Source organism: Pelecanus crispus, chromosome 5 (genome assembly GCF_030463565.1).
Source record: "Pelecanus crispus isolate bPelCri1 chromosome 5, bPelCri1.pri, whole genome shotgun sequence".
NCBI lineage: Eukaryota > Metazoa > Chordata > Aves > Pelecaniformes > Pelecanidae > Pelecanus > Pelecanus crispus.
The window spans coordinates 55,816,679-55,844,413 of record NC_134647.1 but is presented as its reverse complement, the minus strand read 5'-3'; the positions used below and the strand labels follow the sequence as shown (position 1 = coordinate 55,844,413).

Here is a 27,735-nt window from a genome sequence, read left to right as displayed (position 1 = left end):
GTCTGTGTAAAGGTGTCGTGTCTTTCAGAGGAGTTTGAAGTTCTTTGCTTTGAGATACCTTGTGTCAATAAAGCAAGTTATACAAATGGTCAAGTATTTTCTTTTGTATACTTTGCCGCATGCTGTATCTTCCCTGCAATAACTGTTGTATTATACTTTTTATGATCTGTCTCCCTTTGTCAGTACCAATTGCTTTGTAAGTCTCTCAAGAAATTCTTCTCTCCATCGCTCTGTCGGACTCTGAACTCTAGCCCTTTTCAGTGTCTTTATTCCGAGGTGGTGGCTTCAATACTGCAGAATGTATTCCAGACTGAGGCTTTGCCATTGCTATTACACAACAACAACTGTTTGCATTAGTTATTCTTCCTTGTAGTCAAATGTCTTGTCAGCGATGTTTATTTTGTTGATTAAAGCTGTGATTGAGCAGAGGTCCCCACCGAACTCTTCCAGGGAAGCCGAAGTCTTTCCTCAAGGGCTGTCTAACCAAAACTTTCTGCAACAAGTCTGTTTGTCTTTATTTTACTTGGCATTTGTGCATCAAGCCTTGTCTGCTGTTGCACTGCACAACAACCTCTCTTGGTTGAATCTGTCTGAAATTCCCTGGCTTTCTCTTGGGTAATATAAATATTATTTTGTTGAAGATACCACTGCCTACTGTTCATCTCCTTCCAGGCCGTTAATTAAATGCTCCAGTGCCTGTATGTTTTCATTAATTGTAACTTAGTTTTTTCAAGGAACGTGGATAATTCTGTGGGTTAAAGATTAATTTAATGTTTTTACAAATGCACAATTCAAAAACATGGGAGCTAAAGTATTTTTCATAAACACCATTCTACTAGAAGGCCCGATGGTTCCATGCAGTTTTTCCTTTCGTTTTCCATTTGCTGAGGAGACTCACACAGCAGCTTGAGGAAGCTGAGCTTTGACCTGACTGACCAACATGTGTTGGGTTACTCTGTCAATGCAGACATTTTCCTTGTGTTACAAGAAATAACTGGACAGAGAAATGTCCTTCCCCAGCCAGATGTGGTCTGCCAGCCAGCATCCTGAATTTACACGAGTGGTTAAAGAGGGGAAGAAACTGCACAGTCCCTTGTGGTGTGGTGCTGCTAACCTTCTGCCACAATTAGATTCAGTCATTTATGCAAATACTCTTTCTTTATCTCTTAACCTGTTCTTGAGTCTTGATAAGATGCTGTTCACCTTCTCACTTAGTAGTCCTTTGAAACTTGGAGGAAAAATGTAAACAGTTCTAATGAGCCATGCTTTCTTTAGCTACACTGATTGTATTCAAAAACCACACAATAATCTTTGAAATACTTTGTGAATTAAATTACTCTTTCAGAGAGTTTCTGTCTAGATCTGGTTTACAGTTTCACGGATAGCCCTTTCAAGAAAGCTAGTGAGCTCTTCCCTGTCTACTGGAGCGCTAGTCTGAGATAAATGACAAACTTCTGGTGAGGTACTGAGAGGATGGGGGCATAAGAGCTTCTTGAAACCTGACACTCCTCTTCTGTTGAGTCATTTAGGACCTTGAGGACCGGTTTGTGATTCTTGCTGAATTATCTTTCCCTTCCAATATCACTAAACTTTTAAGATACTCTGACTTCCAGTTCAGTCTGAGTCCAGTGCTGTCATGGTTGTGATTTTGAGAGAAATGGAGTTTGCTGTCTCCTCCCCGCTCAGTTTTCAAGGAACTGATTTTCTTTCAAGGCACAGGAAGGTATTTGCATCCTTTGTCCTACTAAATGTTTTTAGTGCTTAAACTGCTTGTGAGATCCAGTATCAGGAGCTTTAGCCTCTGGTACTCCAGCTGTGCATCAGCAGTCTTTCCTGCTGGAGAGCTGTTAAGAGGCCAAGAAAACTTTCTCCTTTATGGAAAGTCTGCCCTGCCAAAGGCAAAGACCTCTGATTGAACTGACTGAACGCCCTGCATTCAGCTGCAGGATCAGTGCAGTTGGAATTCGGGTTTATGCAAAACCCATATGGTTCAGTAGGATCAGCTTTTGGAGGTGTCTGTTGCTGCTTCCCAGGGTGACTGTTTTGGTTTCTTATTTGCTCAAGCTAACGCTCTGCTTTTTCAGTGCAGGATTGTACTCGTGTGCTATCTGCCTCACCTTTATAAATCAGGCTTTATTTTCTTTTTAACATAAAGACCTCTAGGAGAAGGGGCTGGCTGTTTCTCATCAATGAAATCTGGTACAACTACTTGAACCACTGCATCCTGTGTCTGCCTGAAGAGAAGCTCCTGGAGTTCATGTCCAGTTCCTGCTGGTCTGAAAAAGGGAGCAATCAAAGCAGCAAATATATCTGTCTTACTCCATATGGCTTTTCTGAGGAGAAACATGCAGGAAGTAACTTAGTTTCATAGTGGGCAAAAAGTGCAAAGAGTTGAAGGTTGTTCCCTTTTTCTACTTCTGGTTTTCAATTTTGAAATACCACATGGACTAGCTGTTTACTTTGTACAAGGTCACTTAGAACCTGAGTCGGCATTTTGCTGATTTGTCAGGCTCTGCAAATATCAAGGTCAGGTTAGGCTTTTATTAGCTTCTTGGAGTAATTTGTGTTTCCTTTCTCGTTGTCTTTTATACATATGTTTCTACATTTCCATTCAAATATTGTACAGGTAGTGTATTTGTGCTTGCCTTCACTAGTTCATCCTATATTTACTATGCTTCTTTTAGAAATCTAAATGAAACTAGCAAGAGCACGAGAAAAGAAATACCTACAGAAACTTGCAGCTTAATGAATTAACATTTAGCTGAAGTGGTTGTGGCATTCAGAAGCGCTAGGGTTATGAAGATGTGTATTACACTGTACAATTCATAATGGAGTTTGCACTTGGACGGTTGAATTTCAGTTCTGTGAATGAAAGACTTGATTCTTCTGAAGACTCTTAAGCAGAAAACAAGCTTACCAAGTACATGGCTACAAATAAACATACTTGGTTCAGTTACAATTAAGTCAAAGCAGCATCCCTTAAGTAAACTGTTTCAGAGATCTTTTGTCTCATTTGATTTACATCTACCTACCTAACCTGGCAGAGAGAAGTCTTGTGCAGAATATTCACTGAGAAGTTTTGGAATTAAATCCTGGGTTATGTCCAACACTGGAAGAGACTTCTGTCTCTGCTGTGAAAAAGTCATTCAGGAAGCTCCCAGGATAGACACTACATTGAAGACCTAGGTCACTAACAACAGAAGCATCAAATCTTTTCTTTGCAGTACCTGCCCAAAATATTAATTTCTTTCCCTCATTTGCACAAGGAGTTGGAAGTCTCTACTGAGGGTTCGGGAGAGTGAGAGGTTGTGGTCATCCTGCAGTCCCACTAGGAATTAAGGTGCTGCTTTGAGGGAGAGCAGTCTTCAACGTCATTTACAAGTGTGTGTGCTGATTTCTGGGGGAAAAAACCCAACAAACAAACAACAGCAACAAAAAAAAAACCCTTTCAAAAACCTGTGTTGAAGAATTACAACACTGATCATTAGTCCCATGTTGTTAATGTCTAAAGATTCAAAAACACCATATAAGCAACTATAGGGTATCTAAAAAAACCCAAACTCCACCAAACCACCCCACCTAAAAACCCTTTATTTCCCTCTTTTTGAAGACTTTGGGCTACAGAATGCATTTCCAAGCTACTCAAACCCCACTTCAGCAATAAGCGCTCAAGCATTTTCAGTGAACTTGAAATTGCTTTACATTCTTGCCAATTCACCTGCTCCAGTTAAGAAATGCAAGTGCCTTGGACTTTAGTCTGGGATTTGTATTATTGTAAAACATAGTTCCAAAATCCTTCAAAAACAATTACACTCACATTGCCTGATGGTGGTGAGACTGAGTACTTATTTATGTAGTTAGATTGATATGCTCTGCTTGCCTTATGTTGCTTTTGATTTGTATATTTTTGCCCAGAACTTGAGTCTGGATTTCAATTATAACTTCAATAAAGAACAAGTTTTTTTCATTAAAATACTCAACAGTAAAATGCAATAGTTAATTGCTCATTTATGCCCCTCATATATTGAGTTGGATTTCCTTTGTTTTTAAAAAAAACTGCATTAAGATGGAGCTCTGATTCATATTCATAATTAAACACAAATATGATTGTGACCTGGTAGCTGCAAAAAGCATATTAGAAATCTGAGAAGCTAAGTGAAGATCAAATTTAAGGAGCTCAAATGTGGTATGTTCTTGAAATACAGTTGAATTGCTCAAAGAAGTTTAAGCTTTGCTTTTTTTTCCTCTTATGGAGACATTGATGTACCTTTTAAAAGTTTGTTTTGGTTTAGGGGCACGGAAATACAGAGTAACCTAGGACATAGGGTTATTGCAAGGACATCAATTATGTCACTTGATACTGTACTTTATAGAAGTGGAGAATAAGTGCTAGGAATAAAAAAAATTTAAAAAATCATAAGTGTTGATATTACTAGTGACACTTGAAATGAGAAGATAAAAACAAACCCAGAGTGTTTATATGAGGGAGTAGTTTGCCCATCTTTGCTTTAAAAAAACCCCAAAACAAACAAACCAAAACAAAAAACCAAACAAACCACAAACACACGCACACACACACACACCCAATCCACCAAAAAACCCACAAAATGTTGTATTTCAGGAGTTCTATTCAGCTAATCGCAAGGCAAGTGATTTTGAGAGAGGCATAACAATCCAGAGTGGTGTGGCAATTTCAGCGCAAAAGCTGCTCGCACTTCAGTGATACCGAGTTTAAATTGGCTGCAGTCAAAAGGAGGGTGTAAATGCTGCAAGAACGCTTCTGCTAAACGATTATGCTACGGATGAGTGTTTGTCAGAGAGTACATTCTTTGATCTGGGTTGGGCCCCCTCCAAGAAAAGAAGGAAAATCACTTTTATAATAAGCAAATAACGTCTTGATTATTTTTTTTAAAAGGAAGTAAATTCTGTTGAGTTGCAAGATATACACGACTACTAGAAACCAGTCTGAGATAACTGACTATTTTCAGTTTGGTTACTGATAAGCTAATATCGAAAGCTAATGAACAAACGATGTCTACTATGACAAATGCATAGTTTTTTTTCATAATGTAGAGAGCTGTGTTTTGCAGATAACAATATGAAGTGTTAGATTTCCCCCAAACTGTTTTACTAAGTAAACTGGGAAGCGAGGATTAATTCTGAAAACTCTATTGTAATTATTATTACTGTTAAAATTTTATTATGGTTTTTTCAAGTGATAAAATCCTTTTTTTGAAGTAGTCCTGCTGGAGGAAGGAACACATGCACAGAACAAAGTCAGTTGTGCAACTTTTTTTTTCTTTAAGTAATTTTATTTCTTTGCCACTAGGGGAAAAAATCCAGAGCTCACAGGACCAAAGGCTAAGATTTACTTACGTACGTTGAAAACAAAAGGAATCATGGTTTGGGTATAGTAGATGGAGATGGTGAAGACTGAACATTTTTACATTCCTGCCAACAATAAATGTTTCAGTTCTGTGTATTGGGGCGGGGGGTGGTGGTGTGTGCTTGCATCCTAATTTCTGGGCCGTTAATAAACAAGGTGACTGTTAAGCAACATCTAATAAGTATTTTTAAATTGTCAAACCTGAATAAATTGGAGCCCAGGCAAACTGGCAGGGAAGATCTGTGGCCTGTTCTTGAATTTCTTATTCTTGGAATACAGGGGGATTTCCAGGCAAATGTGAATGTGCAGCTGATACAGTAGCTGGAGATGACAAATGGCAGGATCTTGGTAGCAGCAATGCAGTTACTTAAGAGTCTTGACCCAAATAATGGAAGCTGCTGCAAGCTAGTGAGGGAGGTGATGATGTCAGCTGGAGGGGGGCGGGGGGAAAGGTCACATCAAACAAATCTAATCTTATTCTCTGATAAAGGGTGGTCTTTTGGTGCTACATACATCGTATCAGCATTTTAGGAAGGGTAGTAAAAGCAAGTTGTAAGGAAGCGTGGGGGGAAAAAAGAAAAAGCAAGCTTTCAGTGCTAGAGAATTCTTAATGTAACAGAAAGGGGAGAAATAGTTCTCAAAAAGAAGATTGTGGACTGTGACCAGTACTCTGTGGTTGCACATGTGCACCCGTATGCCACTCTGGGAAGAAATAAGCTGGTGCTTAGCCACTAGGTTTTATCTGTTCAAGAAACTCAAAATAAGAATGTATGACTTGAAACTTAAGCTAAACAATTTTGGCTTAAAAGTAAACCATGCAACTTTAATCAGGAAGATGAATAAGTGTTGAAACAAAATATTGACGCAAGTGGTAGGTTCTCCGGATCTTGATGTCAAAGCAAGATGGATTTGGATAAATAAATACTTTAGTAAATGTGAATTGCAGAGCTTCCTATAGATGTGACTGTGAAATTCAGTATCCCTTGAAACTGATTTCATACTTAGTAGTCCAGTGGTCCTTTCCCTTAAAACTCTCTGAAACGGTGTATATTTGTTTTCTTCCCTCTAATATCTCCAGTCATAAAAGCGTTTTATTGGAGTATTTATTTTGTCTCTAAAAAAAAGAAAACAAAAACCCCAAACCAACCAACAACCAAGAAAACCCCAACTATCTGTGGCTGTCTGTGGAAATACCTGGGGGAAGTAAAATGAATATTTTAGGTAGAAGAGTCTCAAGAATTCTATTCTTCCTCATCAAGTAATATTCATTGCGTAATTATATAGGAAAGAATTACGTTCTCCTGACAAGAGTTACTTTGCTGCTGGCCTGTTGACGCTGCTTTGGCCAAGATTTTCTTGTGAGGCTATCTTCTCTATTCTTAGTCCCTCTGGCTGCTCTGCAGGCAGACCTTCATTCTTTCTGCTTCTCACATCCTTGCAGATGTATCTTCATACACTGCAGGCTGCCTGCTGGCTCTCACACTGTGCCTTTTTAAAGTTATTTGCAGTTCAGCTCCTATTTTGGGGTCATTTAGGGGTGCTAGTTGTCTTTGCCTGATTTGATGACAGTGCTGTTGGAAGTTCTCAGGCTCGAATGTCCTAGAAATAAGAAGTGGCAATCAAGTTGGACTACAGTGTTTCCCTTGATTATGTTGTCTGTGCAAGAATCTTCTTGTGTTTGAGTGTCTGAACTTTTATTAAACTTGTTTCTTTCTGTGCATCAGGTCAATTTTGCACTGAAGACGTTGATGAATGTCAGCTCCAGCCCAATGCTTGTCAGAATGGAGGTACCTGCACCAACCACAATGGAGGCTATGCCTGTGTCTGTGTCAATGGTTGGAGTGGGGACGACTGCAGTAAGAACATTGATGATTGCTTCACTGCCTCCTGTGCTAATGGATCTACTTGCATTGATCGAGTGGCTTCTTTTTCATGCATTTGTCCAGAAGGAAAGGCAGGTAAGGGCAGAAAACTTTCATAGGTCTCGCACTTAATAGAAGATACTTCCTGAAGTTTATGTATTTGCTTGAAATGGTGTGTTTATTTTGTGCACTTTGTGACCAAACCAGGAAGAACAAAAGGAAACATGTGCTGTCCACAAGCAAAGACCTTTTAAACCTCTGTAGCTTGAGACAAAGAAGTATTTGTATTAGGCTGGAAGACAAACTTATTACAGTTGAGATTGCAAGGAAAGCAGATCTTTTTCTAGTGTTTAGCAGGACGTGTATTTGCCTGAGAAGTTATGCATGAGGGTGATTTGCTCTGTGCCACTTATGATAATTGTACTTAAAAGTCTAGAAGGCAAATTTTTATATCCTTGCGTGAGTGAGAACGCCCTTACTGGTATAGTGGAAAATTTGCTGTTGTGTGGTAGGTAAAAATATGAAGGTCTCCCATCAGCTACCCGAAAATACAAGAGATCAGTATATCTGAATTAAGAAAGTGAGCTTCATGTGCACTTGTGTTTTCAGCTGTCAGAAATATTATCATGGTGGTTAGAGAGAAGAGTTAGTTAACTGCTCCGAGGAGGAGATTTTGGTAATCGTAAGCCATTGTACTGCTCCAGAGAGCAGCTGGAGACACCTCTGAAGTCACAGAATCTATATTTAAATATAATGTTTTATAAGTGTGTGGAGAACTCCCTGTGGTAGACTATAGGTTGAAGCCTGTAAGATATTGCTCAAGCTTCTGGCTGTGGGAGTCTCTGAAATATCAGGTCAGAGGATTTGATTGTGTAACATACAGTCTGACTGCTATATCTCACTTTTTTGAGTAAACTCTCGGATGCTTCTCTAGGTCTTCTGTGCCACTTGGATGATGCATGCGTTAGCAATCCATGCCAGAAAGGTGCTCTGTGTGATACCAATCCTGTGAATGGACACTATATCTGCACCTGTCCTCAAGGCCATAAGGGAGCAGACTGTACTGAGGATGTGGATGAATGTGCAATGGGTGAGTTTTTATTTGCTATTTGTGAGTACATGAACAGGGAGTTGGGTTGATTGCTTTATGAACTAACAGAAGGGCAAGAATACATGTTTTGTCACAGCTTCTCAATGTAAGTGCAACTTCTTTCCTGTTCCCCTCCTGCCATTTCAGTGTCTTTAGATGAGTTTTAAATCTTGTGTGAGACTTGGGGCAAAGGGCAGAGTTAGAATAGCTGTCCATGTTTGAACTGTTAGCCTCTGGAATATGAAAAGCAGTGAGATGCTTAACTGTTCTTTATTGTGCAAGAGGGCTTTAGCATTGTGCGAGGAGTGCACGCAAACAGATGCGATAATTAAGCTGACCCTTAGAAGTGCAGCGTACAATGAAAGTACCACAGTTTGTGTGGGAGCTGTTGCAGCTCCTGCCTTGGTAGAAATATATCAAGGGTGTTTGACAGCCAGAATGTGACTGGATCTTTTGAGTGCCTTCTGAGACTGGTGACCATGTGGGCTTTCAAAGCTGTAGTTCTCTGATACCATGCTGTTGTGTTGTTTTGGGGATTAGGTGGGCTCTCACAGACTTACTTATAATTTTGTGAGTGCTAGTTTATGTTTCTAGAGTGTGGTGCATGAAGGTAATACCTAACTAGCACTCATGGAAGTATTGGAAAGAAGCTCTTCTTTGAATTTCGTTCCTCAGTCTGCCTTGGACAAGAGTGCTGTTCCTTTTTGAAAACACACGAAAGACTAGTTTGGTTGTTTTGTGGCTGTGGCAGCATCTTGTCAGACTCAGGAGTGAAGTAAATGTAAAAGATGATCTAAAGATAAGGCCTTGAAAGCATCATTAATTCTCTAATCTTTACTAGTTGGTATCTCCTCTTAAGAACTGTCATTAGTAATATGGACCAGAGTTGCTCCTTTGGTCTATTGGTAGTGACAGCAATCTTGGGTTTTGCCTCTGACAGGCAAGTAACTGCACATGTTTTCTTCAATCACAGTAGCCTTTCCCCAGAAGAATGAGCAGTCTTTCCTCAGTATTACTTGCCAGAAAGGAATGACCACTGGAAAAGACCACGACTAATAAAGAATGCTGTGGCTTTCCTGCTCTGAGGAGAGGTTTTGACACACACACATATTAATTTTTCTTGTAGCAAACAGCAATCCATGTGAACATGCTGGGAAATGCGTAAACACAGAAGGCTCTTTCCACTGTGAGTGTTTGAAGGGCTACACTGGACCTCGCTGCGAAATGGACATCAATGAATGCCATTCGAATCCATGCCAAAATGATGCCACCTGCCTGGATAAAATCGGAGGATTCACGTGTCTCTGTATGCCAGGTGAGTAGAGTTTCTGACAAAGATGGGACTTCCAGCAAAGGAGAAATCAGAGGGCAGAGCACAGGGAGGGTTGCCAGCTCTGCTGAGGTGGAACAGAAAATTGCAAAGGGGTGAGGCTAAATGAAATGGTGAGAGAGAGTTTGCTGTGGTGGCACCAGCCAGGAGGACTTGGCATTTGCCAGGGGGACGGAGAAAGCAATTAGAGGACTGAGAAAGAGACCAATCTCTACATCAGCAAAGGAAGTTAGCATTCTGACCTGGAGTATATATGAACGTATTTGTTACTATACCCGGTAAACTGCATGTGCAGAAACTTTGTGAAAGCAAAGCAGGTGCAAATTTTAAGAGTGTGTTTTGAGATATGTATATGATGATTCTGGATAATAGTGTTTGGTTTTTTTCTCTGCTTAAAATATCCTAAATGATGCAAGCTGCCATTAACCTGAGGAAGTAACTGTAAAAAAGTTAGTTGATTGAAATTGTGTTTGTAAAATTTACATGTCCAGCATACCAATGACTTATGTAGTCTGCTATTTTGCTTTCTGGTAGAAAGTGGTAAAAAGAAAAGGGTGCAAGTTGCCAGTTGCATGGTCTTATAAAGTATGATGAAAGAATTGTGACCCCTGCAGGTGATCAGCTGATACCATGAAAACTAGAATGAGTTTTTATTAATATCTTATCTGTTTTGAAAGATGGAACTCTAGTCCCAATTATTTCACCCTTAATGTTTTTCTTTTACTCTGTCATTAATTTTAGCCTAAGACTTTTTAGCTATGTACTGTGTTTGTTTCTTTACCTTCTACCTTCTATCGGTACATACCCAAATATATTGATATCTTCCCAAATGATAAAACATAACCCCTTCTTAGCAAGTGGAAGAAAACATTAGATGTGAATTCAGCACAAACTTGTCCTGTTACCACTGATTAAGTGAGCAAATTCAGCACCTGTGAAAAATACACATTCAACATCCATTTTCAACCTCTGGTGTGTATTCTTACCTTGTAGGTTCTGTCCAAACTGCAAGCTTGCAATGAAACTAAGCTTAAACCTTCAGCACTGATATAAGAGGCAGTTATACTCTTAAAGGTACTTTCTAAGGCCTTCAGTCACCATTTCTTACTTCTTTTTTTAAACAGGTTTTAAAGGTGTTCACTGTGAAGAAGATATTGACGAGTGTCTAAGTAATCCCTGTGTGAACAACGGAGAGTGTCTTGATAAAGTCAACCGCTTCCTCTGTGTCTGTCCTCCTGGTAAGTACTTATTTCTGGAAGCTTTTCCTGTTTCACCTTACCAAGAACTGCATAGATAACCAGTGAGAGATTTCAGGCAGTATATTTCTTGTGAGTTTCTGTTGTCTTAGTGCAGCATCTTTTTGAATGAGCAAGTTGCAGTCACTGGTAAGTAAGAATAGACATGTATTGGTTGTAGTAGGATTATGCCTGTAACTGGATATAAGTGCTGAGAAACATACGGTTGGACATCTCACCTTAAACGGTAGTTGGCAGCAAGAACTTCTGTTATTGTGGATGCCATAGTGAGATATAGATGAGCAATTTTAAATACATTTTAAAAATCAGAGCCTCTGCATGCTTTTTGTCTTTTTCTGGGGTTTTTAGGCAGAAGCCATTTTTGCATCAGCATAGCTTATGTTGCTTGCACGAGGAGAGAGGTGGATTTGGTCTCCACTTCAGAAAAGAAGGACAGATGCTGAGCTGAGAGATCAGTGTTAGCTATAGGGTAAATAACACTTGTCTTCCTGATGGCTGACAAAAAGTTTTGAGAACAGAATATACTTGACAGAAGCCTGCTCTGCATCTCTTCTTATTGACTAACGATGTTCTGGCTCCTCCTTTGGTTCCTTCCTCCAAGAAACATTCCTGGAGTTTTGGGGGTTTTTTTCTTGAAGTGCCTAAGGATCTGCATCATATCTGTGACATAACCTACTGATAGTTTGTTAACTATTTCAACAAATGTAGTGAAATATACAGTGCTGTATTGTACCACATTCCACACTGCTGTAGTAATTCTAGTCTGGAGGCTCTAGTGATGCATGCATTATTGTTTCATTTTAAGTTACTTGCTTTGATTACTTGAAAGTTTTTATTGGTGGCCTCTCAGTTTTATAGACAGGCATACTGTCCAGTGGTGGACACCACTTGTGCTCTGTCTTTTTTATTTCTGTTTGACTTGGCCACCTCAGTTTTCAAGCTGAGGCTCCTTTGACCTGGAGGATAGAAACTATGTTTTGGCTGGTGGTTTGGACGAGGAACCAATCCACCCAGGGTGTGGTGTGTGTGCTTAATGATGTAATTCAATTTAGATTTACTGAGCTTATATTTGGGTGGTTTTAGGGATTTGCTAATAAATAATTCCTGACAGTGCAGCTGTTTAGATTAACTACTTCAAATTACTTCTGGATTTTCATCTTTCCTTCTGCCTTTCAGGATTCAGTGGTGCCGTGTGTCAGATTGATATAGATGACTGCTCCAGCACACCATGTCTCAACGGAGCCAAATGTATTGACCATCCCAATGGCTATGAGTGCCAGTGCGCCACAGGTTAGTCTTGTGTTCAGAGCCCCTGGGCTGGAGATCGCACGTAACCTAAATACATAAAGGGGTGGTCAAAGAAGTGTCAGCATTCTTTCTTTCTCTGAAATGCTGCTTGTTTGTTGCAAAGCTTTGCCTACTCCTTTGTGGCATAGAATAGCATGTAAGTACAGAAAGCCTTTCATTGTGACAGCAGCAAGTTCACAATTGACGGGAGTTCTGGCCTCCTTCTTTCAGTCCCATCTCTTACTTCCCAGAAGGTGTTAGCTTCTTCTGTATTGACTATGGAATCCGTGAGTGGAAACACAGCAGTGTGAAGCCTTTTATCTGTGGCTTACCTTTCTTTCTTCCAAGTCGGATTATATAGTATACAGTTGAAGAACAAGAGATGGACAGAGCAGTACTATGGTGTATTCTGATTTCTGTTGTGTCAGGCTATTTTATGTCAAAATTGGAAGATTGAAACGCAGTAAAAACTATGTCCACTGGAAGAAATACCATACAGTAGCTGCCTGCCAGAATGTAGTTAAAACGATTTGTCAAGCATCATACAGAAATTTTGACAGAGCTGTGGATGGAACCAAGGTGGTTTTTTTGAATGCACTGAATTCCTTTACTGCTTGGTTAATTACACATTTAGAAGCATCAGGTTTAATTATGGGATTTTCTTATCTTCAAACCTCTAGGAGTGATGCAGATGTATTTTATCTTAATTTTTACATCTGGTCAAATAAGAGGGTATGGGCAGTTCAGAGCTGTTACACTAATTCTCAGTAAGGGATGACTTTTGGTTGCTTTCAGATAATGGTGCCTGATGCATTGCTCGTGATGCGGATTCAGGCATGGAATGCATTGGCTTTAGCTCTTCCATTAGGGAAAAGGCTGCACAATTCCTGGAGCTACCTTTGTCTGAGAAATGTGCTGTTAGGTTGGCTAGATTTATGTGCAATTTTTCTCATTTTGAATCATTTCAATAATCAAATTGTTAAGGCAAATTCGACTTCACTAATTTATTCAGCTCTGTACATAATATAGCAGAGATTAGCCTAAAAATTCCTCCCCAGTCTTTTCACACATACCCTCTCCCCCTTCCCCAAAGTGCCTGAAGAAACAATGAATTTGTTGGAAGTAGGGGAATGCAGTAGTTCTAATCAGGAGAGGAATGATTATTGTTGTCAGAATTCTCCTTTTGATTACTGCATGTGACAGAATAAGCTGACACTTGCAAAAGGAGGAAAGAGCTCAAATCTTCTCCAAACTTGGAAACTATCTTAGAAAGTCTTTCTCAAGCTGGTGTGCGGTCTGGTTGCTTTCATTCACCAGGAGTGCAGATCTTATCAGGCCTAGGAAGGTTTTGGGTCGTGTAGTGTAGGACAATGTGGAGAGCTGCGCCTTTAAAAGCATGTTCTGAATTTGGGCACTAAACTGCTGGAACAACCTCAGTACAGAAATCCTAGGTTTCCCAGAAGAGGAGAGAAGACTGCTGCTTCTGTGAAGGCACATGATGTATGGAGCATTTTCAAGGAACAGGCTGAAAGCAACCAAATGTATGTTACTGAAGCAGCAGCTCTTAGTAAAATCCTTGGTTAGTACTTTGGCTGAAAATGGAAGAGGAACTCTGTACTAGGGCTTTTTTCTGCCCTGCCTCAGGGATTCTTAGGTTCTATACTCAATTGTTTTTTTTCTAGTCTAACTCTTGTCTGCAAAGAGGGAAATTATATCTCAGTAAGGTATGTTCAGTTAAGAGATCAAGAAATATATCTGATCTTTAAGTGGTTCAGTGGAGCTACAATAAGAGGCAAGGCAATAATTTTTTGAATGAATATATCCTAAGTATTATATTTAATATTGACAGCCTTCTATAAGACTGAAATCTGGAATTCATCATTGTGGCAGGTCAGTTACTGGAAAATAACGTTTGAGTATGTTCTTGCTCTATTAATCTCATATTATGAGTGATATGTGTTCCCTGAATGGTAATCGCCAGCTGCCGAAGTGATTGAAAACTGCAAAATGTTTGGCCAAATGCTGTACAGATAGCTCTATTTACTGCTTGCTTTTTGTCTTTTCTTTCCCTTCTGGCATTATTCCACTTCTCCTTCCCAGTGGTAGATCATGGCTTTTCTTTTCTTAAGTTGTCTTAGGTCTTTCCTCTTTTCTTTGCCTCTGTCCTCTTTTTTTTTGCCACTGTTCGTCCTCTTACCGGTTTGTTTTTCTTTCTTCCCTAACATCTTTTTATATCCATCTCTCTAACTAGCTTCCCTTCCCTCTCCCCACCTACTTCCACACCCATTCATCCATGCATACGTTCGCAGAACTTGGAAATGTTAGCCGTCACCTGGTATGTTTGACCAGAGAAATAACCACAAACCTGTATGAAAAATGGGGAGCCTGTTATCCACTTATTATACTCAGGTGAGAATCACTCTTCAGCTGTTGAAATTCCCTGCAGCTTGGTTTGTATCAGTCTCCAGTTGGTGTTTGAAATTTGAAGTTCTACCTTCCTAATCTCCAGCTGCTGGAAGGCAATGTGAGCTGTTGCTCCAAAACCTCATCTCTGAAAACCATTTATTTTAAATTGTCCCTGTTTCATATAGCTCTGCTCCATCATGGAAGACAGGGCTCTTGAGGGAGTTGTTTGCTGCTCTGAGCTTCCTGAACCATTGTTTTAGCCCTTCTGATGAATAGATTCTGTCCTTCTCTAATGCTCAGGATGTTTCCCAGCTGAAGCAGAATGAAACAGGCCAAATTGCTGCTTGTTTCATTGCTCCTAACTGAAGAGGTTGCATGCAGTCTTTCATAAATTTGCAGTTGGTGCTTGATTGGAGTTACTGAAAGGTTTCCCAATGCGAGGGGCAAAAAACTTCGTAATAAGCAGAGCTGCAGAAGCTTTGACATGAGCCAAGGGAGTTCCCTTGGGGAGGTTTCTGCAGCATCTTTGTAGTAATTTCTCATATTTGAAAAGTCAACCCCCTGGTATTGTGTAGAGGAAATAATGACAGGAGAGTGCCTTCAAATAGTTTATACTGATGCAAGTAAACATTTCTCATGGAGATTTAGATGTTTCCTCTCATTGCTACTGTTATGAATAAACTGAAGGTAACCACTTCCAATGCCAGGATTCTTCATGCAAGATGCTGTTAAGTAATGTCATGAGCAGCGGAAGAGTGTTGTTTTCCAGGGCTGGTAAATGCGCAGGAGTTGAGATGTCCAGTTACCCTTTGTGCTGTCTGCCACTTTGCTGATTCTTAATATGATTCTTTCTATATTTGCATTATATTCACTGCAGCAGCACACCAGTTAACTTCCTGATTACTCCTGTTCATCATTTTTCCTTAGGTTTTACTGGCCTTTTGTGTGAGGAGAATATCAACAACTGTGATCCTGATCCTTGCCACCATGGGGAATGTCAAGATGGAATTGATTCATACACATGTATATGCAATCCTGGCTACATGGGTGCCATATGCAGTGAGCAGATAGATGAATGCCACAGCAATCCGTGCCTCCATCAAGGACGCTGCATTGATTTGGTGAATGGCTACCAATGCAACTGTTTGCTGGGCACTTCAGGTACATAAAGCGCAAGTGGAAGGATTGAATTCTAACAGAATTCAAGCATTTAATTATTTCTTATGTATGCTCTGGTGTGTGCTAAATTTGCATACAGAGATAAACTTATGGTATGAGAGTATCATTTTCACATTACTTTTCCTTGCTGAATTTTGGAGTGTTTGTGTGGATTGCCTAACCCTTACTGGTACTGCAACTCTTCTTGGAAAAATTTACCTCCTCTTTACTCCCAAAATTCAAGCACACAGTAGAAAAATTAAGTATGGTGTTCAAACCAGTTTATTCTTTTGTTTGAATATTTAGTACAAGTTTAGGTCATGTTCAATCAGCACCCAGTGACTCAGGTGACATCCCCTGGTGTTGCAGTGCTTCTGCATCATCATCTGTTTAAGTTGCACCAATGCACGTGTAACTTTGAAGCAGGTGGGGTTCTTAATTTGGCTATTTCTGGGAAATAGTTTTGTTGTCTTCCTTGTAAGATTTGGCCTCCTTATTCGTCTAACTCTTTTTTTCCAGGAGTGAACTGTGAAAATAACTTTGATGACTGTGCAAGTAACCCATGCATTCACGGGGACTGTATTGATGGCATTAATCGCTACAATTGTGCTTGCAAACCTGGATTTACAGGTAAAGTCAGCTACCCGATAGCTTTGAGTTGTTTTGAAGATAGTTATCCGGGTAGCTAAGGAAGCTGTGCTTTGCATACTGACTGCAAGGGGTTCAGTTAGTATCTCGGTAAATCCTTCTAATCTTTGAAACTCAGTGTCTTACATTACAGCAAGTTCTACCAAGCAAAGAAATGGCCTAATCTGTGCTGTGAAATGCCATTCTTGTTAGGTAATTACGTCCAATTCATGGTTCTTGGTTTTATAACAAATAAACCCATGTGACTTTGGTTTATTATTTACAGCTTCTTTCCAGGGACAGAGAGATTGTGGACAATATAGAGAGGTGTTTGATTAGACAGTACCTTGGGCTTTGACCATGAACAGTATTTCTCTTTCTGTGAAAGCAAAGCATTAACTCAGTGTTCTAGTGAGCTGCTCTGCACTCTGAAGTCTCCAACAGAATAACCTGCTTTTTTCCGTACTTCTCTTTCATAGTGTGGTCTGTTCTGTTTCCTTTTTAAATTATAAAGACTTACCTAATACAGTAAAAGTGGGGCTGAAAAAAAAAGCTTTTAGGCACTTTTGGATCCCTGCTTAGAACTGTAGATCTACATCAGGACTATTTTGGATGACTAAAGCACATCTCAACACTGTTTATAATGGACTTAATATGTTTTGAGCCATGTAGGGTAATACATTCATAAAATAATTGTTGTAAGGCAGTTGGTACTGTTTATAACAGTTTTCTCATCACATTTATTACTGTTTATTACTGAATGATTCTAATTAGAATTGATCTGAAGTGCATTAGAAATAGCACTGAGAGGTTTCATGTGCCTTGTGCTTTTCTCTTGGTGTCTTTTTAAACTTCTGACACTCCTTCCTTTCTTTGGCTCTGGCATGGTGGTACTCTTTGGTCCCCAGAACAGGAAGAGGCATGATCCTGATCACTCTTGCCTTTCAGTCTTCTTTGTTGCTGGCATTCCATATTTGTTATCCTAGTGGACTTCTTACTGTTATGCTGTTAAAATAATTAAGTAATGTGATGAATTGGCATATTCCAGTACTTAAAGAGCTGGCTTGCATGGGGTCTCGTTACTTTGTCCTTTCCTTATGTTAAAAATGCTTTCAACTTACTGCAACATTCACTCTGTTTAGCTTTCCAGCCTCACAAGATCTTATGGTCACTACTTCAAGGATCTTACAGTCGTAATCAGAGACAGGCAAAACAGGAAACGGTGTTTTTTAGAGTCCCTTTTGCGCAATAAACCACAAGAACTATATTTACTGCAGACAGTATGGCAGTATTGGTTGTTCAAAGGGTAGGTACTTTCAAAGCAGAAGAGCAGGGCTATGACAAGTGGAGCTCAAGAGGTTTGTTCCAAGCATGATACAGTTGAGTGATTTTTGTCTTCCTAATGAATATTAACCAGTGATTTTTAGTGGAATTCTGTTGAGATTCTTGAATGGTTTGTAAACAGTTGTTGAGTGTAAGCGCTGTTTACCAGGCACAGAAAAGTGCTGCATCTTTCAAAAATGCTTCTCTTGACTTCAGTTAAAGCACGGAGGCATGCAAGATCTGTCCTGCTGCATTGGCTTTACTGAGTTGTCTCTCAATGTATGTACTCACAGACATGCAAAGCTAATGTTCATATAAGAAATACTACTTAATAACTATTGGGTCTTTTCCTAGGCCCACGTTGTAATGTGGACATCGATGAATGCACATCCAGCCCCTGTCACAATGGTGGAACATGTATAAATGAAGCCAATGGCTTTCGGTGTGTATGTCCTGAAGGTTACCATCATCCTCACTGTCAGTCACAGGCAGATGGGTGTCTTAGTAATCCCTGTGTACATGGTAACTGCACACACATTACTAGTGGGTAAGTACCTATTGTCACATTAAACTTATCTGCTGGCTTATATGTTGGGTTTTTTTTTTTTTTTTCCTTTGCCCGGAGTTCCATCTTGACTTGAGGTTTCTGATTTTCCTCTAATTTCTCAGATTAGGATCCAGACTTATCTGCTGCCCATGACATAATCACAGTAAGGTGTAGACCTTTAGTGAGCAGCTGCAGTCTGTGCTGTTTCAACGTCAGTTTTCCTGTCCTGCATTGTATTCTTTGCTGTCTCTGCATGGGCACATAGCGCAGGGTGGACTGCCACTGTCTAAAGGGAGGGTTTGGCAATTCAAGTGAGTAGAGTGAATGCAATTAAAATAAAGAAATGGTTCCAAATTGAATCTTAGGAGAGCAGCAGCTACCTATTCCATCAAACTCTTAAAACGTTGAGTGTGGAGACGATCTTTGTTGGCTAGTGCTGTTCTTGCTACCCAAATGCTCTGTATTAAGGAACAGGCAGACAACTTTTGACACTAGGAGACAGAGCAGTATTTGGCTTAGAACAGTTTATCCAAGGCTGAGATTTCATCAGTTTTAGTCACACTGTTGCATGCCTGAGAGAAAAAAGGAAAGCTCTTTCTGGCTATTTTGATGGCAGTAGTTGCTTCTGAATCTTCCCATCCAGGAAGACCAAATGCCTATTTCAGGAGCCCTGAATCAGACCTCTTTTTGGTAATTATAAGTCTGGGAGCACAGGGCCTGTGGAGTCAACAGGTTTGGGAAGGTAGGGCTTGTGTTTTTGAAACTTCCCAACTGTACACGGAATAGCAGTGCCTCCCAGATGTGTGCTGTGTCCTGGAAAGCATTGTCAGCACTTGAGCAAGGAAGTGATTTACCATTGCGGGTAGATCTGTAGGGCAGGATTCAGCACTTTCCCTGGAGCTGGCAGGAAAGCTGCCTTTATTGCTAATTCAGCCTCTGTGTAAGCTTGGAAAACAAATGTTTTGTTTCATCTTGCCTATCATCTGTCACTTGCATTCGTATTTATGCCCATGTACACCTTACGCTTGGTGCCAGATAAAATAAGTCTCGTTTGCATGACAGGGAGGGAGGCCAGTGTGTATGTTGTGTGGCCTGAGCCCAGGGTGATTCACCGAGTCCTTGGTTCTATGTCATATGGGTGGAGTGTTGCTCTACTTCAGATTTTGAAACATGATGGAGAAGATTGCTCCTGCTCCCAGCCAGCTGTTTTCATTTGTAACCACTACTTTGTATTAAATCAGTCTAGTTATCTTTGGAACCTATTGTTCCTCTCCACTTTTTTTAATCTTTTTTTTTTTTTTTTTCTGTCTTTGTTTAAATGTGTTGAGATGGTCTTATCAAAGCAGAAACGTATTGCTGTTTGACTGAGCGCTTTGTGAAAACTGTAATGGAGGGAAGTGTGGTTTTAAGGGGGGGTTTATTTTCAGCATTTTCAAAACTATACAGCTGGGGTAAGCAATCTAAATGTAACTTAGGGCTCTCCTAAAGAGATGTCTTCTGGTTTTCTCTCCAAAATTAATCTGCAGGAGAAACTGGTAGAGGAGTTATTTCAGAATGCTCTAAAATTACTGCTCTGCTTGCCTTTAAAGGTACAAGTGTGTCTGCGACCCAGGCTGGATAGGAGATTACTGTTCAACAGAAGGGAATGAATGTAAATCAAACCCATGCCAGAATGGAGGAACTTGTGAGGATCTGTTGAATGGATATAGATGTACCTGTAGGAAAGGATTCAAAGGTGAAAATTCAGAAAGAAGTTTCTGTTCTCTTTTTCCTTTCCACTTCATTGCACCCTTAGTGTCATTTTAATCTTTTCATTAAACTTCATGGAAATAGGAATCAAGAGGGGAAATGCCATGAAGTTAAATTACAGTCAGTTCATGTAGATGTGATACAGTAGTAGAATACTTAGTAAGACCATATCTAAGCCTTGTTTGTACTCATTAAGAAATGTCCTGGTGGCAGCTCAGTTTAATTTTCTTTGTAAGAAAGTTAGACTGAGATATATAAATGCACTGGGAATTGAAGGGGCATTAAACTCAGCATTACCATGGCTGCTGTCTGCTTGTACCCACTGAGCCCATGAGGAGTGCTTTGATCTCCTTTTCCTTCTGCTTAGATTTTTCAAATATGGAAATACCATCCACTGCTGTGTAGGATAATCATGCAAGTTACAATCTCTTTATTCATTCTTCCAAGAAGCACCAAGCTCTTAGCAGCATACTCTCCTGTTTTTTCCCCTTCTGCTCTCCAGGTGTGAACTGCCAGGTAGTGGTTGCTCCTTGTTCCCCTGATCCTTGTGAGAACTCGGGAATTTGCCAAGAATCTCCTGACTCTGAAGGCTACACCTGCCAATGTGCCCCTGGCTGGGAAGGTAATGTGGATGGGGAACATACTGTACTTTCAATGCTGGCAGTACATGAGCCTTTTGACCATTGCCTCATGAGGAGTCTTACTTCTGGACTCTCCATGTTTCAGGGGAGAGATGTACAGTGGATATCGATGAATGTCTCTCAAAGCCCTGCAAAAATCATGCTCTGTGCCATAATATTCAAGGCAGTTACCTGTGTGAATGTCGGCCAGGCTTCACTGGAGGAGACTGTGACAGTAACATTGATGACTGCCTTTCAAGTGAGTATCAGCAGATTGTTCTGTTTTCCAGTTTCTCCTAGAAATAATTTTGCTGTACTATTGATGACTGCTATTTGACAAATACTGAAAGTTCTTTCATAATCTCGTACCAAAACAAAAAAAAAAAACCAAACTTCAGCTTTGTAAGACTTGCATGTTTGAGGCAGTCAAAATCCATCACGTTCAGCTGCTGGAAATGGACTACAGTGTTCTAACTGATAGCAGGAGTTGTTCCCAGATTCTTAACTTGAAAAGGTCCTTAGAGTTTACATACTTTAATGAGGAGCACTGTTAAATGAAGAATTATATTTGCCTGAAATTTTAATACACCAAGTTAAAGTAACACTGCAGGGCTTACCTGTATTTCAACGTTAAGCTTGATTGAGGTGTGGTCAGAATCTGGAGTATAGCAGTCTTTCCTGAAATGTCTCTGTCTGACATTAATATTCTGGGAAGAGTGGGTCCTGTTGCCGTTCCAGTTAATCCGTATTTGAAAGCAAATTAAGCAGCAGGAAGGCACGCTGTTCTGGAATAGGTATCAGTTGCAGGAGGATAGCCCATACATTGATGAGTACTGAAATTGTTTAAATTACAAGAAAGCAACTGTTAATTTCATGCCTTTGACACTGCTGTTCACAAGGGAAACCAAATACATAGTAACTTCTTTTTCTTGCTGGGCATATTCTGTATCGTCATCAGATAAAATCAGAGTCTCGTGAGAAGTGTCATGTGTTTAAAAGTTCATCTGTTACTATGTGGAAAGTGCTTTATCAAATCTTGGAGGAGTTCACAATGTTGTAATTTTTTAATTGGCTGACTCTTAAAAAAAACCCACAAACAAACAAACCAACCTCTATTTTTTATTAGCATAGCTTAAAACCAAACTGAAGCCTTAAAGACTTTAGGTATGAATTAAGAGAGTTGTGTTTTGCATTGGAAAAAATTTAAATTGTGACTGCTGTAGAGAAGGATCCAAACAAGAGTCTATTAGCAAAAGTTACCGTGGGAGACCCCAAGGCAGCACTGCTGAAAGAACTTCTAAGACATCTGGCTCAGCCTGAGCTTTTGATTGCCTCTTTCTGAGCAAACAGGTACAGTACAAAAAAATGTCGCATTGGTGCATTGACCCAGAGCTTTGCTTACTGAAGCCAACAAAATTATTGCTTGTCCTGTTAGTTTTTACGTGGGTGTCTGAAGATAAAAACATGTTCATCCTTCTTGAACAGCTGGGAAATCTCTCTCTCTTCCTAAGTGTTCTGAGAGCTGTGAGTTTCGTCCCATGTTGTCTGTTAGGCAGCACACCCATGAGGTTGAAGAAGAATTTCAAATTACTGCTACAGCTGATTTCATTTAGCATAACAAAAACCTTCCATGGCTTGAGCCAAATGTCTTTAATCTGTGAAGCAAACAAACCCTCCAACAACAAGAACTTATTGAAAAGTTGATACTCCAGTCTCCTTTTTCTGTCAGTAAATGTGCGGCACAGAAAATTAATGCTCAGCTTTTGGCTTCAGTCATAAATGGCTGGCTGCCATAGACACAACATTTTATAGCTGCCAGGGGTCTCACTTTGAATGTGCTTTTTCTCTGCAGTAGTCAGATGACCTTTAAATGGATGCAGGTGTGTCTCTTCTAACACAATTTTTTATCATGTGAGCATATTTCTCAGTCAATAAATGAGCTTTAATTACCTTTCACATCTGTTTTCTTCATTTACCAGTGAACAGAATGAACTTGTACTTATGTTGAACTGCAAATTTTTGGTGCAGTCTATTTGCATTTTGAAGTTTGTATTTTAGTAGTACTTAAGGATAGTCATAGATCAAAAAAACCTGCTCCGTACCCTTTTTTTCATTCCCCTTCCTGTCTCCCCTTTTCCTCCCCCCTCCCAGTTTCCCTCCCTATGTTCATATACATAGGCTTTTGGTCTAGGGAATGCAGAGTAGAAAACGAAACTGGCTTCAGAGGCGGTATCCAACAGAGGAATGTGGGTCTTAAATCCAAAAGTGGAAGGAGCAAAGCAGGAAGAAACTACTGAATGCCCGAGCTCTTTCAGACAGATTGGTACTTGTGGGAGTAGAGGGAATACAGTAGTAGAGGCTGGCTTAGACCAAAAAATGGTGATACATAAGTAGCAAGTTCATGGTAGGGATAAAGAAAATGTCGAGAAATGCAGAGGTGAGGAGAATCCAAGGTTGTGTATGAATTTGTGAGCTTTTCTGCCAGCCTTTCCCCAGTCAGGCTTTGATACTGGGAAAAATGCTAAGTACTCAGTAACGCATAAGTGCTCATAGATGTACTAATTTATATGTACATGTTTGATTCTACTGGACTACTTTCATTCTTAAAATGAAACACACAAGTTCTTTTGTGTGTTGAGCAGTGTCTGGAAAAGAGAGAGCAGTCCGAGTTCTCTTATGAATAAGACTTGATAAGGAAGAAGAAACAGTTGCTGTGCTGTTTGTATTGTCTTTCTCAGTAGGCATTTATCAAAAAAGCAGAGTTTGAATTTTAAACCAAGAGACTTTGGGTCTGGTTTTGTTGGTTTTGGCTGAACGGATCCCAGCAGAGAAACCTTTAGGCCCTGAAGCTTGGTCTTGATCCACACCTTCTTGTGAATTTGTTATTGATAATGCTTTGCAATTATTTCTTCATAAAGTGGCTCAGAAAAACTTGTCAGTAGACTGTCACACTCCGAGCTGTGTGATGCTTTTTTTTCCAAAAGCTACTACGCTAGGCCTGGCCTTTGACTGTTACCCATTTTAACACTTACTGTAATACTTCTGTCTTAGATCCCTGCCAAAATGGAGCTTCATGTGTGGATGGGATAAACTCTTTCTCATGCATCTGCCTACCTGGATTTCATGGAGATAAATGTCAAACAGATACCAATGAATGTCTGAGTGAACCATGCAGGAATGGAGGCACGTGCACCCACTACGTCAACAGCTACACGTGCAAGTGTCAGCCTGGGTTTGAGGGAATCAACTGTGAGAACAACATTGATGAATGCACTGAGAGGTGAGATAACTTCACTGTGCTGCTGCACTAAGGAGCCACACAATGTGTGCTCGTGGCTTGAAGGCAGTCCTACTCAGAAGCAGTTTTTAACAATGAGGATCTGTTTGCCTGCCTTTTGTCACTGAGACATACTTGCGATTCATGCAAGGAAAACTTGCTTACCTTGTGCAGGATACCAGCTGAAAGACAGTTGCCTTGTCAAAGTTGGTCTTCAGTTGCACAACTAAGCTTAGTTCCATGACAGGAGGAATATGACAGTGTTTAACAAGTGTTAAGACAGTAACAGGTACTAGCTTATTAAAACATAAATAATTTATATTTTTATAAGACCATTGTCATATAGGGGAGGGGAAATAATTGATTAGTTTTGAACAGTTACTGTGTTGAGAAATTCAAAAGCTGCAAAAATGGAAGCGATAGCCAACTCTCAGAAAGGCAGGAAAATTAAATTAGCCCTGAGTTGAGTTACTGGCTGCAAATAATATGAAGAAGCAACCAGGAGGAACACTAAATTCACAAATTCTGTACTGGAAAGGTTTAATCATCAGAGATCTTTTAATGCTCACACATTGGATGTGGCTTAGCAGTGTTGAAATAAAACCTCAGGTCATTCTAAGGGGGAGGTGTGGAACTGAGTTAAAACGCTCAACAGCTGGTCCTTATATAAATGGCTCACTTGGTAGTTTTAAAAGCTCTTTTGAGAGTTAACCCTGTGTATCCATCATCTGCCTGCATATTTATTTTAAGCTTTGTTAGGATTGATGTAAGTAACTTCAGATTCTCAAATGGAAACAATTTCTAATAAAGCTTGAAATGGTTAAAAAAAAGAAAATAGTCTGTTCTAGTCTAGTTACCAGAAATAAGGTGCCTAAATGCAAAGCTTTTGGTATTCTCATGTGTTTTCTGCACACAAAGAAAAGATCTTTCTTATCTTTTACAAATTGCATTTGTGGGGGAGGAAGTATTTTAACATCTTTTGCTTAAAAACAGGATTGTGTCACTGATGAGGGTGTGTTTAATTTGCACAACAGTTGTTTAATCAAGTGAAGTGTGCTGGGTGCCTTAGCAGAATGCCTGGTTCTTCCTTGAGGTTCATCCTGTTTTCCTTTTCGTTACCAGTCAGGACAGAAACCAGTCCTGCAGGTATGAAGGATGTAGCAATTTTCAACGCTCTGCCAAACTAAACCAGTCACACCTTCTCAACCAAAATTTACTGAGCTATACTTAAAAGCGTCATGATGGTTGGCTAATTTGAATTTGGTTCAAATAATTCTTCCGTGTCTTGTGTGAGAAGCCGCCTATGAGAGAGTGCCATCTTCTTTTGGAGATGGGTACCTGATTTCGATGAAACACGCCAAGTGATTGACAGTTCCTCTGTCTTCTCTTCCTTGTTTTGCCATGAATGTAAACGGCAGTTTCTGCTCCCTGTAAAACAGAATTCAGCCCACAAAGCAGAGGAACATCTCTGATAAATAGGTTAATGTTGACATCTCTACCATAGTCACAGTCAGAATTTAGATACTTAAAACTTGCACTGGAAATTCAAGCCGAGTCAGTGGCTTCTCTCATGGAAGTACCCCTTGACAGTGCGCAAAACAGATAACAAGCATAAATTAGTTTTGTGTACTTTATCAAACTGATTATCTTGAGTCTGATCTAGGGTTATTTTCAGAGCAGCAGGAGTTTCCTGGCGGCATTTCTTTAGAAGGCAAAAGGAGTCAATTTTGCATGAGGCATCACTTCTCCTAACTTCCCCAGTCACTTCTCTGTAGGACACCTAACCTGGCAGAATTTCTTATGATCAGAAGATTGGGGGAGGGGGATAATTCCTTTGATCTGAATTCTGCCAAGGCATGTATGAGTAGTTTTGTAAATCAAGGACTTAAGATTCTCATGAGAAGAGGAGAAAGGATTTAGCAATGCCAATACTTTCACATAATTTCAATGAAGAACATGCTCGTGTTTTGCATGCTAGATGAACTTTTTCCTTGAGAAAACATACCTGTGACTCCTTTGAAGCTTTAAAAAAAGGCAGATTGTTTTGTTTCTCACAATTTGTAATACAATTGTAATTTGTAATAGAATTTGTATAAAATTTATCAGTTTGAGCAAGCCACACGCCTTCCTGGTACAGTACTGTTTGTGGGCACATTGAAGCTGGGAAGATTTCATTGAATAAGTTATCTCCGTCACTAATGACTCATTGAAACCCTGCTTTACTTTCTTTGCCTGCCAAGGTAAAAGACAGTGAGCTGGAGGGTGAGCTGGAGTCCCCTTGAATTGCTGTTATCTGATTTATGCTTCTTTAGCAGGAACTTACCACTGGTCAGAAGATCCCGTTTTTCTCTCTCATTTCAGTAATGTTTACGTGCTGTTTTGGCTGTGAGCTAATTGCATTTTGTCTCAGCTTACCTTTGTTCTCACTCTCTTGCAGTTCCTGTTTCAATGGCGGTACTTGTGTGGATGGGATCAATTCCTTTACTTGCCAGTGTCCCCCGGAGTTTACAGGACCCTTCTGCCTCACAGAAATTAATGAGTGCGATTCACATCCTTGCTTGAACAAAGGCTCTTGCGTGAACAGCCAAGGCACATACCGATGTATATGTCCTTTGGGTTATACTGGGAAGAACTGTCAGGTGGGTGACATTTTCTTGCCTGTTTTGCACAGGGTACTGCTGTTCTACCAACAGTAGAAGTGACCAGGTTAGATGTGAGGTACCAAACATGGCAGAGCTCTTGTTCCTTCAGTTCCCGTTCCCTGGTCTGCTACCCAAGGGAAAAATAAGTCCAGCACCTCTGTCTTGATAGAGCAGGTGCCCCTGTTCAAAACTCTGGAAATCAAGAGTGTTTAGTTATAAGGAGGAGAAAAATGCTTGGTTATTGATGAGAACAGGTGTCATTGGAATCTTCTAGATTAGTTTTCTTCTTAAATAAAAAACAACTGTTAGGTTTGAAAATGGCTGCATTCCATTTGAAGCGTAAAATTGTCCTGATTGAAGGCAGAGTCCTGTATTAAAAAAAACACCAAACACACACAAACCAAGACAAACCCCCACCACTTTAAATGGCAGAATATCAGTCTGATTAGTGGGACCTTGATTTAACTGTTCTATTTTATATAGGGAGGTGTAGTTATTCCTGGTTGATTGTAGATTTTTTTTTTTTTTCTCCATAAGAAGCCAGAAAACGTTTTGGGGCAGTAACTGATGTGATTGTCCTGTTAACAACCTCAATAAAAATCTCTAGCCTTACTTTCAGACTTAAGTTCAGGCAATTTACAGTTTTGCACAGTTGAGTGTAGGAGCTGCAAACCCATACTGTAAATGGCTGACTAGTACCTATTAAAGACTTTAAACTTGGCATAGCACAGTGGAAACAGAATGCCGATCTAATTTTTCAAATCAGAGCTTTTTATTCTGCACCTATCAAAAGAGCAAGAATGATTTGAGACTATTTGTAACTTTGGGACAGGAAACACTATATTGGCTCCCTTCATAAGCAGCCTGAGTGCTGCCATTTAAAAAACACAAAAAATCTGTGAATTTCTTAAACTACTGGAAAACACTACAATTAGCTAAGGGTTTTGCAACTGTCTGTCGTGCCAATGTGTCTTTGTAAAGCAGTGGGTGTTAGAAGAAGCATTTTAGTAGCAGTGGGGGAGGTGCTTTTCCAGAAGTATGTTGCTAGATGTTAAATTGTCAGGTCTGCTTCTAGGTATTGCTAATGGAGGAAGTGAATGCAAAGTAATGAAGTGATATAAAAGAGCAACCCCTCTGCTACCCTAATTATGCATTCTGGGCACACCACTTAAACC

The 27,735-nt window shown here is 39.9% G+C and overlaps 1 protein-coding gene across 1 annotated transcript in view; it reads left to right on the top strand.

The window, feature by feature from the left end:
* Positions 1 to 27,735, top strand: part of NOTCH2 (notch receptor 2) — an 88,593-nt gene that overhangs the window by 36,254 nt on the left and 24,604 nt on the right. The window contains exons 6-18 of the mRNA XM_075711205.1: positions 7,111 to 7,344; positions 8,183 to 8,338; positions 9,465 to 9,653; positions 10,793 to 10,906; positions 12,101 to 12,214; positions 15,545 to 15,778; positions 16,295 to 16,405; positions 18,080 to 18,272; positions 19,862 to 20,007; positions 20,524 to 20,643; positions 20,748 to 20,900; positions 23,693 to 23,921; positions 26,356 to 26,557. Of these exons, the coding sequence (XP_075567320.1) occupies positions 7,111 to 7,344; positions 8,183 to 8,338; positions 9,465 to 9,653; positions 10,793 to 10,906; positions 12,101 to 12,214; positions 15,545 to 15,778; positions 16,295 to 16,405; positions 18,080 to 18,272; positions 19,862 to 20,007; positions 20,524 to 20,643; positions 20,748 to 20,900; positions 23,693 to 23,921; positions 26,356 to 26,557 (2,195 nt within the window). The remainder of the gene's footprint in view (positions 1 to 7,110; positions 7,345 to 8,182; positions 8,339 to 9,464; positions 9,654 to 10,792; positions 10,907 to 12,100; positions 12,215 to 15,544; positions 15,779 to 16,294; positions 16,406 to 18,079; positions 18,273 to 19,861; positions 20,008 to 20,523; positions 20,644 to 20,747; positions 20,901 to 23,692; positions 23,922 to 26,355; positions 26,558 to 27,735) is intronic.